Below are 16,044 nucleotides of genomic sequence, written 5' to 3' on the forward strand. Positions count from 1 at the left end.
GACTGTGTTGTAACTCTTTATTAACAGTATGTTTGGAAGTAAATAAGGCAATAACGTCTGTATGGCTGCTAGCATTTTCCCAGGATCAAGAAGCCAGCTTGGTTGGTTTAGGAAGATCTTCCGAGCCCTGTCCTCCCCAGCTGTAGGCACAATCCCTGGGGTTTATCACGATCTTCTTGCAGATGGCACACCTGGCTCAGTTGGTCAGTAGAATGATCTCACTACTTACTACTTGTAAGACCTAAATGTCTAAAGCCAAATATGGACAAGGACTTGAGTTTAAGAATGATTTGCTGTTCATAAAGGTGCATAAAAACCATCTTTTGTTAGAACCAAATGATGGAAACATGCTTTTTTTTTTTTTTGAATTGGCATTTATTTTTTGAGATTGAGTCTTGCTAGGTAGCCCAGGTTGGCCTCCAGGCTCCTGGATTCTTTAGATGCCTCCAGACTACTTTATCATTGTATTTCCCAGTTTGCTCTGGGCAAGAGGCAGTTTCTGGGCTGCTGTGGCAGATGTCACAACTGCATTTTAACACTTAAAATTTCTTTAAATATTCCCATCAAGGCCTTGTGGCCTCTGAGATTGATTTACTGTTTGCCCCGTTATTTAAAGCTCTCTGCATTCCTTCCTGATTTAATATTGCTATGACCAGGATAATGTGTAGAAGTAAAAAGGATATACGATTTACAGGCGTAAAGCTTCCTTTGACCTTACCAAGGGTTATCCAATTCATTTGCATTTGGTTCAATGGTGTGCAAATCTGTTACTCTGATATGTGAAAAGTTCATCTATCTCAGATGGTTATATTCTTCAGTTATAATCATTCGATGAAGTAAATGTTCCCGAAGTTTAAGGTCCAAATATAAAGCATTTAAGTGTAGGCATTGGCTGTTTTCTTCCACTACAAGTCTCCAGGCATGTAACTTCAGAGAACTGAAAAACTCAGCCACTGTGTGAAGAAGAAGAAGAAGAAGAAGAAAAAAAAAAAAAAAACAGTCATTCAGGGAGCATTGTTAAAATGAAAGACCTTATAGGTGGCTTTGAGTTATTCTGGAAGATGGCTGAACGTGAAAGCTTACCAAGGACTAAGACAGCAGTGTCTTAATGGTTTATTCTACCTACGGTCTGGAGTCTAGGTTTAGAAGTTTGATGATTTGAGTGATTTGAACTGGTGGTCATTGTAGTATTGAATACATGAAGGGTGATATTCAAATAACCTGTGAACCAGCTTTTCACACCTCTGCCCCAACACACCACACCAGAGGTTTGCTTGGGGGCTGGTGTGGTGGTGCATACCTTGAGTTATAGGGAGGCAGAGGCAGGCAGACTGCTGTGAATTTGAGGCTAGCTTGGTTTACATAGAGAATTTTGGGACAGCCAGGTTACATAGTGAGAACCTGTCTCAAAAAAAAAAAAAAAAATGGGTTTGAGATGTGGACATCCAAAAAGGATATACGATTTACAGGCGTAAAGCTTCCTTTGACCTTACCAAGGGTTATCCAATTCATTTGCATTTGGTTCAATGGTGTGCAAATCTGTTACTCTGATATGTGAAAAGTTCATCTATCTCAGATGGTTATACAATGTTCCCGTAAGTTCAAGGTCCAGATACAAAGTGTTTAAGTGTAGGCATTGGCTGTTTTCAGCCTTGGTTCTATTTTGGTTCTATATTGGAATGACAGGAACTCTATCAGACTCTAAATTGATGTAGAATACACCAAGTCATCAGGACTTTGGCAAAGACCTCCGGGGTGATGGAACCCACAACTAAGGTTGAAATCATGGAAGCCACTGCATAATTAAGGGGCAACATTCTAGACATGGCTTCTCCTTGGCAATGTCTCCTGAGGGATCTTTAGGAGCCTGTGAAAGGTAAATGAAATGGAGGGTACATGTTCCTTAGAAACTAGGAAGGGGCTGGTCAGCATAGACAGGCCTGTATGTGTGAGCAGGGAGTGGGGTTGGGGTCCTGGATGTCCAGCAGGAACGAGGAATAGGCTAGTTTCTGGAACCTAGCACGGCATGTCTCATGCTCCAGTTGTATTGACTTCCTTTTAAATTGCAGGCTTAGGCTTAGGTGCTTTCCAGGTGATAAAACAGATATAGCTTTAAGCAACTGGTCGTTTGTAACTGGTTAAAAGGTTTCCACTTGGATACGTGTACTTTACAACACTCAGCAGAGCAGTGAGCATCACTACCATTCATCGTTTAAGCATCAGTTCAACATTCAAGAAAAAAAGAAACATGGTTAACTCTGTCGTCTTGCCATTCTGCTCTCCTGTGTGACACAGAGAAGTAGCAAACAGAATTACCGTTCCTACCCAGTACTACAACCTTGTGTGGTCTGTGCTCCACCAAGCGCTGGGACCAACTGGACTCATGTGGTCTCGTTTTAAGTGCTCAGAAGGATCTCTGCTACCCAGCTGCTTCTGTGAGTGTGAGCCTTCTGCTGGCTCACAAGGGGATGTCCTATATTTTGTTTTTGGTGAAGTTGCCACCACATTGACTTAGATTGATCTCAGAGATGTGTTGTTGCATTCCAGACACATGAGCCTATCATGGCATACGACAAATGTGTCTATTGTTGTTACTTTCCTTTTAAAAAGGAGAGAGAGATTAGAGAGAAGAAAGAAGTATTTGTCCTAGAAAATGCTTTAAGTAGATATGTCCTACGAATGACAGCTCTTCTCAGGAGTCAGCCTGAATTCTCCCCTAAGGGTTTTAGTCTACAAACACATTCTTTCAAATGCTGACCAGTTCTCTCCTCAGCCATCTGGTATACCCAGCCACCTTAGTTTAACCCAATGTTTATGCTCCAGTCAAAGCTCATGGGACAAGAGAGCCAGGTGTGTTTTCCAAGGTTGGAGAATAAGCAAGTCATTCAGAAATAGCAATTCAAAGTGCATCATGGGACTTCCTAACCATTTACAGGCTTATCCCAACAGACCAGAAAAAAAAAAATCCAGAAGCAAAATTTCAAAAGAATATCATCCTAGGAGCACCTGTTCAGGTCACCCTAGGAGTAGTCTATTTAGGTCACCCTAGGAACAATCTGTTCAGGTCAGTTACCCCAGGAACAGCTTGTTGAGGTAGCCCCCAAAATAGCCTGTTCTGATCCATCTTGCAACAGCTTTCCCAGAAGTCAGGGTTTGTGTGAGCTTTTGACGTACCGAGACAAGGTTGAGCTGTATCGTTCCAGTGTTCTCAGGGTCCAGCTGCTTGAATATCTCTGTGGAGGGAGATCAGGGTGTGAGAAATGAGGGAGCAGAGCTGCAGACTGCATCAGTGTCCAATGAGGCTGCTGATTTTTGTTGGATGCCACAAACTACTACTCTTTCCTGCTTCCCCAGTTTAACAAAAGAGAAATTTATTCTCAATTCACAGACATATCCTGTGACTGTATCCCTGGTGAAGGACAAGATAGGCTAGTGCTTCTCAACCTTCCTAACTCTGCCACCCTTTCACACAGTTCCTCATGGTGTGGTGACCCTGGCCATACAATTATTTTCATTGATACTTCACAATCAGAAGTTTGCTACTGTTAGGAATTGTAATGTAAAAATATGTGTTTTCCTATGGTCTTAGGTGAGACTTGTGAAAAAAGGTCATTAAGCCCCAAAGAAGGTGGGACCCACAGGTTGAGAGCCACTGGAGAGAGGCCTTGACCTAAGAGTGAATGTAGAGAGCCACGTACTGAACAGTGTTTCCAGCCGAACCAAGCACCGAACAAAATTGTCAAAATCAATGATGAGTTCATCATCTGCAAACCGGGCAACAATGACTTGGTGGAGTTGACAGGGCAGCTTGAAACCTGGAGGAGAGTGGACAAGGGACAATCTGTGAGTGTCAGGCCCACTGCTTGGCTGTGCCAGTGTCAGACTTACCATCTAGCTCTTCTAACATGCTGTGAAACGAATGTCTGTCTGTCTGTCTGTCTGTCTGTCTGTCTCTCCATCACTTTATTTTTATATTTAACATTTACATGTGTTATATGAGCACCACCTGTATTCACTGCCTGCAGATGCCAGAAGAGGGTGCTGGATCCCCGAGAGTTGGAGATGTGGTGGTTGTGAGCTGCCCAGTGTGGGTGTTGGGAACCAGTCAGTCCTCGTGAGAGCAGCAAATACTCTGAATGACTGAACCATCTTTCCAGCTCCCTGCACCATGTGACAGTTTAAATTACAGCTATAATAGCTTTTGTCCATGGGCAGTGGGGCTAGTTTGGTTTGCAGTGCAGCCCCTTCTGATGTTTCTTTTGTTTCTAAGCTATCCCATCACCCTGGTCTATTTCCTCACTAACAAGTAAAGCTTTCGATTGCTTTTCTGCAATGGTCTTGCTACTCTGTATTGATAACTATGATCCCATTTGTTTGTAAGTTAACTAACATACAAAACTAAGTTAGCTTGGAGATTAGTTTTAGGAAAATTTAGCTCTCGTAGAGGACTGACTGTGGCAAACTAATTCATATTAAATCTTCCTTCTGAACTAAAAGGGAACTTCAACAGGCCCATGACTGGGCATGTTGGCTGTATTTCCCAGCTTTCCTTACAGCTGTATGAGACCCTGTGAGTAAGTTCTGGACAATAGTGTGTGTGAGCAGAAGTCATGGGTGTGCCTTCAAAAGGAAGGAACCTTTTGTGTGTGGACTTACTGCCGGCATGTGACGGTGGTGACCTGTTGTCCCAGATTCCTAAGCAGTAGACAGGAGAAGCCTGGGATGCTAACAGTAGAAGGCCCCATCCCAGCCTTGGCTGCTTGAGGGAAAGACGCACCCTGTTTAAACCACTGTTGTTTGGAGTCTCCTGTAGTCAGACTTGTCCTCAGAGCACAGAAGTCTCCTGTGTTGGTCTTTGCTAGGTTCACACCCTAATTACTGATGTCTGTTCTACTGGGGCTTTCCTAGGCGCGCGCACACACACACACACACACACACACACACACACACACACACACACGCACAGGCACACACACACACTCAGCAGAAAAGAGTGTAAGGAATATGACGAGGAATACACATGAGGGATATTACATGCAAACACACCAAGACAGACACACACACTCGAAGTTGGCTTCACCTGCTTGCTCTGCCAGGCTGTTCCCGGGGATTGAACACAAGGCCTTGTGCATGGTAGGTAAGAGCACTACCTCTGAGCAACATCTCCAGATCCAGAAAGCAAAGCTTTGTTATATGGTATAGAGGGGCTCAGCAGAAAACACAGGCGAGGAGGTGTGGGTCTAAAGTGTTACCTGCTTCTTCCAGTGCTTTCCGCATCTCATAGGAATTCATGGTTCCAGACCTGTCCACATCAATTTCCCGGTAAATTTTCTGGAACAGGCAAAATTCTTATTAGAACCGTGACCCAAAGCAAAACAGGTGTCAAGATGACTGTTAGGTGTGTGCTGAGTGGGCTTGAAGGTCTTCTTGGGGAAACTCTTGACAGTGACCTCATTTCTGGCCATTAATCAGGCAAAGGAAGAAACAAGGCTATGTTACTTGCTATGTCCTGCTTTGCTTGGTTGTTTGCCATACAAGCAAACTTCACTTCTGCTGAGTTCTACAATGGATAAAGTGCAATTCCCTTGGAAATGTGCCCTTACCCTCCAGAGCCATTACATCTTAAAGTATATGCCTAGAAGTCCCCCAACATTGATCTACCCGCCCCAGGGTACCCAGGGCCCTACTTGGTATTTCTGAATCTTCGTCCAGAGGATGTAGAACTCCTTCAGCCCCAGCTTGCCACTCCCATCTTCCTGCCCTCAGTTAAGGAAAGCTCCCGGAGTATACAGCCAGTGGGTGCAATGCCATCTGGTTGGCCTACGGGCTGGGTCTGCTGGTCTTCCCAACACAAGCACAGGGAGGTTTCACAGAAGGATTTGCCTTCTGCTTTTCACATTCTTGAGTTTCCTCAAAAGGAAGCAGCAGGAAGGGTGTGATAGAGCGCTGTTATCTGCTGACTGAGTGGCTATGGGGCCCCCAGATCTCTCTAACAGTTTGCTATGAGGCGATTGAGTGTTATGCGAGTATTTTGAAGAGTCATCTTGCGAAGGGAGAGGTGTCATAGGTACATGCCGTGTGGCCAGTAGGCACAGTGTCACAGAAGCTTGGACTGTTCCATCACTGAGCACTAGAAATGGACAGAGAGCATGGTTAGTCTGCTCCAGGGACTGGTGGGTATCCCAGAGGGGCCAGGCCAAAGGGAATAAATAACAGCGGAGGCAGACCTTCATCTTCAGGTCTAGAAACTTGTTTGTTTGTTTGTTTGAGACAGTTTTTCTATGTAGCCCAGGCTGACCTCAAACTGGAAATCCTCCTGCCTCAGCCCCACCATGTGCTGGAATTAACAGAAGTATACCACCACACATGGTTTTAGAAGAAAATCTTGCCAAGGACATAAATTCATGTCAGACCCACTATGGTTTGGGAAGCTCTGCTTAGGAAAAGGAAGAGAATGATGTCACTCAAGAAGTCACCAGAGATGGCAAGTGCATGGTCCAGGTTTCTAGCTCCAGACCTAACAGGCTGCCTGTCCACACCTCAAGCCTCTGAAGGCATGTGGGGAGTGGACTCACTTTCCTCTCTCTGAGGAAGCAGGCTCTATTCTCTGGAGCACATGAAAGGATACATCCAGCATGTCTACCATGATCTTACAGGTCTCGATACTGAAGCCATCTGACTTGATGTCTTGGCCTAAAAGATAAAATAAATGTATGAGGAGAGCCTTCCAGACAAGCGCTGTCTCCCAGAAGTTTCTACAAAGATAGACATGTCCTTCCTCCATGCTGGCCACTACAACAGCCAATGTGATTACTTTAGCTGGCTGTCAAATGGGGGCAGTACAGAGGGTCTTAGACATGCTTGATTTCTTTCTATAACTGTCATGGGCAAACAGGGTTTAATATTAAACTCAGCAATAAAACTTTTCTAGCTTTGTGATCGGGCTCAGGCATGCTTCAAACTCAACACTTGTACCTCACAAGTCCTGAAATTATAGGCATGTGTTACCCCTGGTTATGGCTCAACCTTTAAATGCTGACAGGGTAGAGAACTGCCTATGGTCACTCACACTGCCAGAGAGCATGTGTGTTCATTGTAGGCTCTGAGAAGAGAGAGGGAGAAGACAGCTGTTTCACTGGTCCATCTGCAGACAGTTGTGTCTCTGCCTGAGATGACAGAGAGATCTGAGAACCCAGAACCTTACTAGATGAGTCCTGTGCCATTGGTGGTGGCAGGTGGTATGAGACTCTTGTCACACTCCCCATGAACTTCATGAGGAGCAACTGTGTGTGTGTGTGTGTGTGTGTGTGTGTTTGTGTGTGTGTGTGTAATGAGGAGGATAGTAATGTGTGTGTATGATGGATGTGTATACGTGTGTGTGAGTATGGATCAGTATCAGGACTGCCTTGGGTGTCAGTCATCTTTCATCTTGTTTGAGACAGGGTCTTTTTGTTGTTAACCCCTGTGGATGCTAGACTGTGATGCCCACAGGAGTCTGGGGACGCTTGTCTCCATCTCCCATCTCACTATAGGAACACGGGGTATAGGTGCCTGGCTTTACATAGGTTCTAGGGACTCAAACTCAGGTCCTCATGCCAGCATGGCAAGCACATTACCCAATAGTCATCTCTCTAGACCACCATGAATAACCCTTTTGGTGTTGCCATTGTAGAATATTTTGGCCTAGACTGCTTGTTCCACTAGACAGCAACCCATTGTCCAGTATAGTCATGAGGCTGTGTAGGGACACTTAGGCAGAAGGCTGGAGTCACCAGGCAGGCAGGGGAGGAGCCTGAGCTCAGCAGTACATGCTTTCCCTTAACTAGGAGCAGACTGGACCAAGCATTGCTTAGCTCTTCCTGCATTTCAGCTGTGAAAGACAAAGAGACTCTGTCTTTTGCATGTACTACAGCCAACATCTGAGGAGTCCTCTGACCATCCTTGTGCCTGGCAGCCACTGTTCTTTTGTCCTAGAAGAGGGAGAGTGTAGCTGGCCCAACCATGGATGCTCTGACTGCTGAGTGTTCTGTGGTGCACAAATGCTATCCTATAGCTGTTCGTTCAGGAGCCACAGGCTGCAACCCATTGTCTTCTGTATCTGTGAGGGACACACATCATGTATGGAAGACCTTACAGATCGTAGATTATTCTTTGGCTTTAAAACAAGGATTTACTTTTATGCTGAAGGGTCAAGTGGGAGGCCATCTGGTGGTGTCAGATGGAACGGCAGCCCCTGGAATCCATGATGACTGGTAGAGCTGATGGATGTCACAATGTGTGTGTTTGTTTCTGATCCGCATGACTTCAGGCATTGCACGCTAACTACTCCTCTATCATATCAGGAGCATCATGATTTGTAAGGATTTGAGGTGGGAAAAGTATATTTTTCCTCTTCTCTAGGGATGAGCAGCATCAGAGGAGGTAAGTGTTACTCTTTAGATAATTTCTTATTTAAGAAACAGCTGGAAAAGCTGGCATGGTTGATTATACCTATAATCTCAGTAGTTACAAGCCCAAGGCAGGAATATTGCTATGAGATCAAGACCAGCCTGGGCTACACATTGAGTTCAAGGAGGTCATTCTAGGCTATAGAATGAGACCCTATCTCAAAGCCTAAAAGGCCATCAGGATGGGTCTCAAGGCAAAGGTGCTTGTCACTGTCAGCAAACCTGATGATGTAAGTTCAATGTCTAGAACCAAGACAGTGAAAGAAAAGAACTACTCCTGCACATTGTTCTTTATGTGTGCACTGTAGCATTCATGTGCACACACATACACATCTGCACATACATGTGCATGCATCTATACATATGAAAAATAATAACTATATTTTTTAAATCAAAAAAGTAATAGCCATAAGCTAAAATTTAAAAAAAAAAAAAAAGCTGATGATAACCTTGGCTCTGCCTCACTCTGACCTCCACCTCATCTTGTTCCCTTCTTTATGGAAGCCTCCAACCTGGACCTGAGCATGTATTTACAGAATGTAGATGCTTTTGCTTTGTCCCATTGGCTCAGTGAATTGAAGCTCATTTAATTCAAGGTGGGGAGTTGAGACTTTGCAATCTATTTCTCTTAGCCTGTGGGTAAGGTGGCATATCATCCTCCATTCTGGCCAATCAGTGACAGGTGAGCACTCCCCTATGTAGGCAGAGAACCTAGGAACTCAGGGCTCTGGTGTCCATCCTCTGGCCCAACTTAACCTTTTCTTACCAGCTAGTCATTATCAGACCTTCCGTTTACAGCATGCAGACAAATGTTATATGTTATCTCATGAGGTAATACTCAACCCCTGGGAAGAGGAAGTCATATATGTCTATCTTGCAGATGGGGTGTGGAGAGTCTGACAGGTGGTCTAACTTGGCTTAGATCACAGAGCTCATATGTAGAAGAGCTTGGATTTGATCTGTCATCTCTAGACCTGGGAACCTTTGCTCTAGGCATTACCTCACTCAGAGCCTGCTTCATCTTATTCCTCCCCAGTGCTGGCAGTGCCAAGGTGACACTGGTGTAGGAGCAGAGAGTGATGGTTAGCCACAGCTGCAGTCTCATGTCCAAAGTGGGAAGAGTATGATGAGGGATTCGCAAAGGGGACACTTACGCTTGGCTAGAACTCTTCTCAAGATAGTCTGCAGCTCAAAGGCAGAGATCTCCGCATCCTGTGGACATATAACCAGAACATCATTAAGGGCTCCCTGTGGGAGCTCGGTGAACACCGTGAACATCTTAAGTGGTTAGCATCTTAGCCATGCAATCTGAATGCACTGTTAACAACCTAAGTTGTTACAGTGGAAGCCAGCAGAGGGCTTGAGAAGATGTAGACAAGTGATGTTGGAGATGTTGTCCCTGGCCTACAATAAGTACTGAACTGGCTTGCATTTAGCATACTATTATAATATAGGGCACATACTAGGTCTAGTCAGTCACCCTTTCTCTGTGGCAGCCTAGTCCTCCCTAACCATCCTTCCTACCTGTCAGGCTTTCTCTACCCTCTATACTCAGAGTTTGGGCTTCCTGAAACTGCTAAAGATCAGTCATTTCCTGGGCCACCTTGTCTGGCCTCTGTGGGAGAGGATGCACCTAGTCCTGCATTGACTGGATGTGTAGGGAACAGGGGGGGATACCCAGGGGGAGAGGTATCCCTCTTCTCTGAGGAGAAGGGGAGGGGAGAAAAGGGGGAGGATCTGTGTGAGAAGGTACTGGGGGAGACGGGGACTGGTAAGTAAATAAATTTATTAATGAAAAGAAAAAAAGGGGGAAAAAAGACCAGCCATTTTCAACATGGCTCATCTCCACGCGGGGGTCACTTGCCAGGGCTCCTCAGACATGGTCTAGCTAACTCTGTTCACTTAGATGTGTTTGTGTAACTTATGTAACCTGGATAAGGCCCAGGGTGTGTGTGGAGGGGTATGTGTGGTTCAGTCAGTGGGGATAGTAAGTTTCTCTGAAGCCCCTTTCCTTGAGAAGCCGAGGGGAGGGAGACAGGTGGTGCCTCAGTATGAATAGCTTCTAGCTTTGCACTGTGATGCGATTGCTTTGTGGTTACACTGGAGAGAGCTACACAGTGGAGAAGGACACTTTGCTTCTGGATTTGCTGGGAACAAAGGGCTGACTGGCTCTGTCGTGAGACTGTAGGGCTAGGGAACTATTTCAAGAAAAAAAAAACAAGTAATGCTTTGGTGTAAACTGCTGACATTCTGGAGGGATGGGACCCTTCTATCTCAGGTCTGTGTATGGAGATCAAGACTGGGAGTCAAGTTTCACGTCTCCGTTGGCATGGGACAGAGAGGACACAAAATAACCTCAAAGTGAGCCAAGAATCTTACAGAAAGAAGAGCCAGGGCTGCCCTGGAAGCCAGCAGAGGGCTTGAGAAGATGTAGACAAGAGATGCTGAGCTAAGGATCTGAGCGACAGTGACAATTCTTCAGCTCTTGTTTAGTTTGCTTTTTTCTCCCTTAGACGGAAGTCCCCTCCAGGAAATCACTTTTCCTTTGTGTCAGAAGGACCTTGGTGACACCTACCTCCCCAGCCAGCTGTACAAACAGCCTTCTGAATCCATCGTCAATGTCCTCCTCACTAGCATCAATCTAGAAAGTGAGACACAGGAATAGGAAATGAGTTAAAGGGGAGACTGACAGCAAGGGCTCTTCCCCTTCCATAGTGCTCCCTCCAGCCCCTGATCTCTACTTTTCCTGTCCCTCGGGCCAGAATTCTAAGGTTGCTGGGCCTACAATGAATGGTAGTATGAAGAATTACTTATTTTGTTTTGAGGCAAGGTCTCATATAACACAGGCTGGCCCCAGACTCTTTATGTAGTTGAGGATGGTCTTGGATTCCTGATTCTTCTCCCGTGTGCTGGGATTACAGGTCTGTGTCACTACACCTGTCTTTAAAGAACCTTTTCCTTCTTAAGACAGGATCTCAAGTAGTCCAGGGTGGCCTTGAACTCACTGTAGAGCCAAAGATGCTTTGAACTCTTCATCCTCCTGTGTCTACCTCTTTTGTGCTGAGATCACAGGTGTGCACCACAATACCCAGGTAAGGTGTTTTGTTTTTGTTTTGTTTTGTTTTAGCTAAAGCCCATGAGAAGGAGTGGAAAACACACAGTAGAGAGGTTACCCTTTAACTTCTTGTAATCCCAAGTGTCTTTACTATTTAGCCAAAAGGCCTATGATCTACTCCTGCAGGAACCCAGTGGACTACTGGGGAACCGTTTAGTCAATTACAAACTGTTTGGTGTCCCACTGGGTACATATGACAGTCACCAGACTTCAACAGCTATGATCCAATCAAAGAGTCACCTCAGGGCAAGACCCTTCCTTTCTCTAGCATGAGGTACTTTTACTCAGCTTCGCTAAGACTGGGCCTTCGGTGAAGTTCCTGAATTATATCCCTGAAAGCTCTTCAGGATTTACCACTGAACCATTCTTGGAACTCTCAGAAACTTGAGGAATCTTGTCATCCTTTGAGTCCATTTTATAAATGATAAACGTGAGGCTGAGTAAGGGGGAGTGACCAGAACCCAGACTGCTTAGTGCAACATTGGTGATCTGTCCTTCCCACCCCTCAAACCCCTGCACCCGGATAAACTGGGCTTTAGTGAGCAAGAGACTGACTGGCTGTAGCCTGGCTTTCAAACTGTCTTCACACAGCCAAAGGGTGCCCAGGCCCTTACAGTGGTTTTGCTCTGTCACATACTGTGTGCCCATCAAATGAGCAGAGTTAGAAGTTAAGGAAGAAATACCTCTTCAATGTTGGCCTCAATTTCATCATCAACAGCTCTGGAAACAGAAGGAAATTTTATTACTAGATGGCTGGGGAGGGTGAACCGGAAGTACTACAGAAGTCACTCTGAGCTGGAACAGCAGCGCTTCCGTCCACCATGCTGTAGCAGAGGGAGTCTCTGTACCTGGAGTTCCATGATAACAGCCCCTTGGCAACAGTAGCCAAGGCAGAGATACTTTGTTGGTTTCAGGTCTTTTTCAAACAGCTTCCCATGTAGTACAGAGCAAGGGCTCTGGGACTCACTTAGCTTCTGGCTGGATAGTTTCTTGACACCTGTTTCTTTGCTTTTGTGTGTGTGTGTGTGTGTGTGTGTGTGTGTGTGTGTGTGTGTGTGTGCTGGGGCCTCAAAATGTTGAGCAAGTACCACTGAGCTACATCCCTAGTCTCAAAGGACAACTTTGAAGTTCTATCTTCGAATGCCATGGAAAAATATCATATTTGCTTGTATGAACCTCTGACTCTGTCTCACACTGTGCTGGATCAAGCCATATGGAACCTGATGGCAAAGTAAGCTTACTCTCACACAGTCTCTTACATGACCTGGGCCCTTTGGTGAGGATACTTAAGCCTGGGAGGGCTTTCCCTGCGTGCCTGTTATCTTAAACTAGGTTACTAAGAGTCCCACCTGCAGGCCTGAAGCATCACAAGATGGTAAGGGGCTTGTAAGTGCTGCTAGCTGGGATCCTCAGGTTGGCTATCCTAGGTCAGGACAGCAGCTTTGAATGGCAGAGCGCTCACCCTGGGGACTAACCCTTCCCTGGGAGAAGAGCAGGATACGGTTTGACCAAGAGTAGAGCCTTCACAATGATATTAGGGCTTGACTCCATCTCATAAGTGGAGATGAAGCTGGACACACTGGGATTCCCCCAAGTAAAATGACTCAGCCCTTTCCCTGCAGCAAGTGTCAATCAAACAGGAGGACCTGTCATGGCACAGGGGAGCCACCGCCATGCTCTAGTGGCATTTACTGGTTCACAGCTGTTGAGAACTGAAGCTTTTTCTCTGTTGTGTATTGTCTTGAAGCAAAGGTATCCTGGTCTCTCTCCCTCTGCCTCTTTCCTTTCACAGGAGGTGATGGGTAAGGACTAGCCTGGGCCCACCCCATCAGACACAATCTATGGGACTTTGGGGCCTTTGGCAAAGGTTGTCTCAACTATGGTTCCCCAGAACACCCTTGTTCCTGTCCTTTCCATTTTGTCCCTGGTCCCCTATCAGTGCTGGGGTCCACACAGCCTTTCAGTGATCCTCCTTTGGCTTACACTGTCCAAGGATGGTTCTGTCTGATGGCTAAATGACTGACACAGTGACAGGGTAGCAGATGCTACTGTGAGCTGAGGGCACAGGGACAATGGTGGGAACTTGTCATATCTGCTTAAAAGGCTCCACCAAAAACTTCTGACTAAAACTGGGAAGGTTTCAGACATCAACACTGTCCATTAAAGATGACATGGAAAAGCAAGGGTGATGCTGGGCTCACAGTGTGTGTACACGAGCCATTAAGATGATATTAACAATTGGTAATTCATAGACAGACTGTGAAACTGGACTGCAAGCTGCTCATGTCCCCAGCTGCTCTATTCCAACTTAATATGTACTGATTGGCTTTTTCTTGAGTAGAACCTTCAGAGCTCTCCAATTCTACACTGACTTGTCAAGTATTAGAGAAAAAGAAGAGCGAAGGGCAGACCAGGCCCGAGAACAGAGAGAGGTAGCAGAACCTACTGGTAGTCAGCCTTCTTCTCGGAGAAGACTCGGATGCAAAAATCGCCATCCTTGTGGGGCTCGAAGGTGGAAGGAACGAGGACATACTCTCCGGGGGGCAGCTTGAAGCGGTTGAGGACCTCCCGGAGGTTGATGAAGGTGTCTGACCGCTCCCTGGCTCGGGTTGTGAGGAAAAAGTTCTTGCCAAGGTGGATGTTGGTCTGCCCTGTCAGCTGATGGTTAAACAAAGCAATGAGAAAGGGGCACACACGCATGCTGAGTTCACTCCCAGAGGGACAATGGGGACGGTGCCCGGATCATTTTAGATGGGAATTGAAATTTCCACCCTAAGCATCACTCGACTGCTAAGGAGCTCACACATGACCAGGTGTGATGGCAAGGATGTTGGTCTGCCCTGTTAGCTGACAAAAGGAAAGACAAAGCAGAGACAGGAGCCCAGCTGTCAAACTAGATATAACCCAAGGCTGGGTTCACATCTCAATAAAGCTCAACTGTCTATCTGAATGCCCATGGATGGGTCAGGGCAGCAGGTGTGGCCATTTAATAAATGGCCTTGTGAATCACCTGGCTGCTATGCATTTTATTATTATTAACTGTGGCCTTCTGTACCCCAGTTCCTGCCCACAATGCCCAGAGGGGTGATGGTTGATTACTTAAACTGGAAAAGAAAGCAGAGCTCAGAAAGAATATGTCCTGCATGGAAGGTCACATAGCCTAGGAGTTGCTTCTGCTTCCTTCCCTCCTCCCTGCTTTTCTCAGGGCTACTCTAGGGTCATGGGGAAACAGCACCAATGAACTCTCTAGATACTTAGCCCTGAGCTTAGTCCACTTGGCCGTAGAGTTGGAGGCACCTGCACGGGGCCTCTAAGGGGTCAAGGGCTCATCCCTCAGCCATTAGCCCTTCTGAAGCACCTACTACTCCCTGAGATCAGGTTGACTAAGCCTCAATCTTGTTGGCAGCTGGAGGCCTGGGGTTGAGGACTGACATGTGCCAGACGTACCTCCTCTGGGACCTGAAAAACAAAAGAGGCCTGTTTCAGATTTAGGGAGCAGATATGAACACATTAACATTGTGCTCTTCACCGAGTATTTTCTAGGTAGCTTCGGTGCTATTAACTAAGTCAGCACTGAAGCTCAAAGTACGTAGGCCACATTGGAAGGAAACCCTCTTAGAACTCAGTGATATGGTAGATAGGCCCTTACCACCATTCGTGCATATGGTGACTTGGTTTTGGTCACCAGCTAGCTGTGTGGAAGCCCATACCCACCTCTCGCTCAGGAAAAGAAGGGCTGGGTACAGGTAGAGAAAGCAACAGGCCAGGCCAGGCCAGGCCAGTCACATCCAGTCTGTATGTATCTCCTCCACTAAGCCACTTTCCCTCATTGGCCTTAGTTTTCTTACATGTCAAATGGGACAGATAACTGCCAACATCCTGCCTAACTCTGAAAGCATGACTGGACTTCCAAGCGCATGCATGAGCAGACACAATTCACTGTGTATTTTTGAGCTAATCTGCCCTATTTCAGAGGCTGAGAGTCAGGGACTACGCATACTTTACAATTGAGGGTTTTTGTCCAACCTACTTCCCAGGTTGGTGGGTGTGGCTCAGATCAGCAGCCAATCAGAAGCAGCCACATTGCCAGTGATGAGCACAGGAGCTGGACCTGACACCTCATCTGGTTTCTCAGTTCTAGGAGTGTGCTTAGAGTTTGTGGGCAGAGGCCTGGTTTCTGTTTGCCATTTCCCAAAGTCATGTTCAGGCTACTACGTAATCTTGCTAAACATCGGGCTGAGGGAATGATGAGCAGCGGGCTTGCAGAACCAGGAGTCATCCAGCAAATTGCCGGATTTCACTCACTAAACAAAAAGGCATCCATGTAGTCACCCTGAAGTTTTCCATGCTCCACTCATCTGCCAAGCAAGGCCATGTTTTGTACCACTGAGCCCCAGCATGGAGTCAGGTCTCCTGGCTCTAGCCCTTAGCTTGAAGAAGAGAGACGGCCTTGACAAGGCTGCCTTTCTGGTGCAGTTGAAC

The 16,044-nt window shown here is 46.2% G+C and overlaps 1 protein-coding gene across 3 annotated transcripts in view; it reads right to left on the reverse strand.

The window, feature by feature from the left end:
• Capn2 (calpain 2) overlaps positions 1–16,044 on the reverse strand; it is a 50,395-nt gene continuing 34,351 nt past the window's right edge. Inside the window, exons 11-21 of one of the 3 annotated variants that reach the window (XM_034519954.2) lie at positions 15,010–15,021; positions 14,009–14,220; positions 12,246–12,282; positions 11,023–11,088; positions 9,602–9,659; positions 6,629–6,693; positions 5,688–5,756; positions 5,253–5,331; positions 3,699–3,815; positions 3,175–3,233; positions 1–953 (exon numbers count right to left, since the gene is read on the reverse strand). In XM_034519954.2, the coding sequence (XP_034375845.1) occupies positions 930–953; positions 3,175–3,233; positions 3,699–3,815; positions 5,253–5,331; positions 5,688–5,756; positions 6,629–6,693; positions 9,602–9,659; positions 11,023–11,088; positions 12,246–12,282; positions 14,009–14,220; positions 15,010–15,021 (798 nt within the window). In that variant the 3' untranslated portion in view covers positions 1–929. Of the gene's footprint in view, positions 954–3,174; positions 3,234–3,698; positions 3,816–5,252; positions 5,332–5,687; positions 6,131–6,575; positions 6,694–9,601; positions 9,660–11,022; positions 11,089–12,245; positions 12,283–14,008; positions 14,221–15,009; positions 15,040–16,044 lie in introns of those variants that run through there. The other 2 variants (XM_076914639.1, XM_076914640.1) reach the window with 2 other exon arrangements.

Source organism: Arvicanthis niloticus, chromosome 16 (assembly GCF_011762505.2).
Source record: "Arvicanthis niloticus isolate mArvNil1 chromosome 16, mArvNil1.pat.X, whole genome shotgun sequence".
Taxonomy (NCBI): domain Eukaryota; kingdom Metazoa; phylum Chordata; class Mammalia; order Rodentia; family Muridae; genus Arvicanthis; species Arvicanthis niloticus.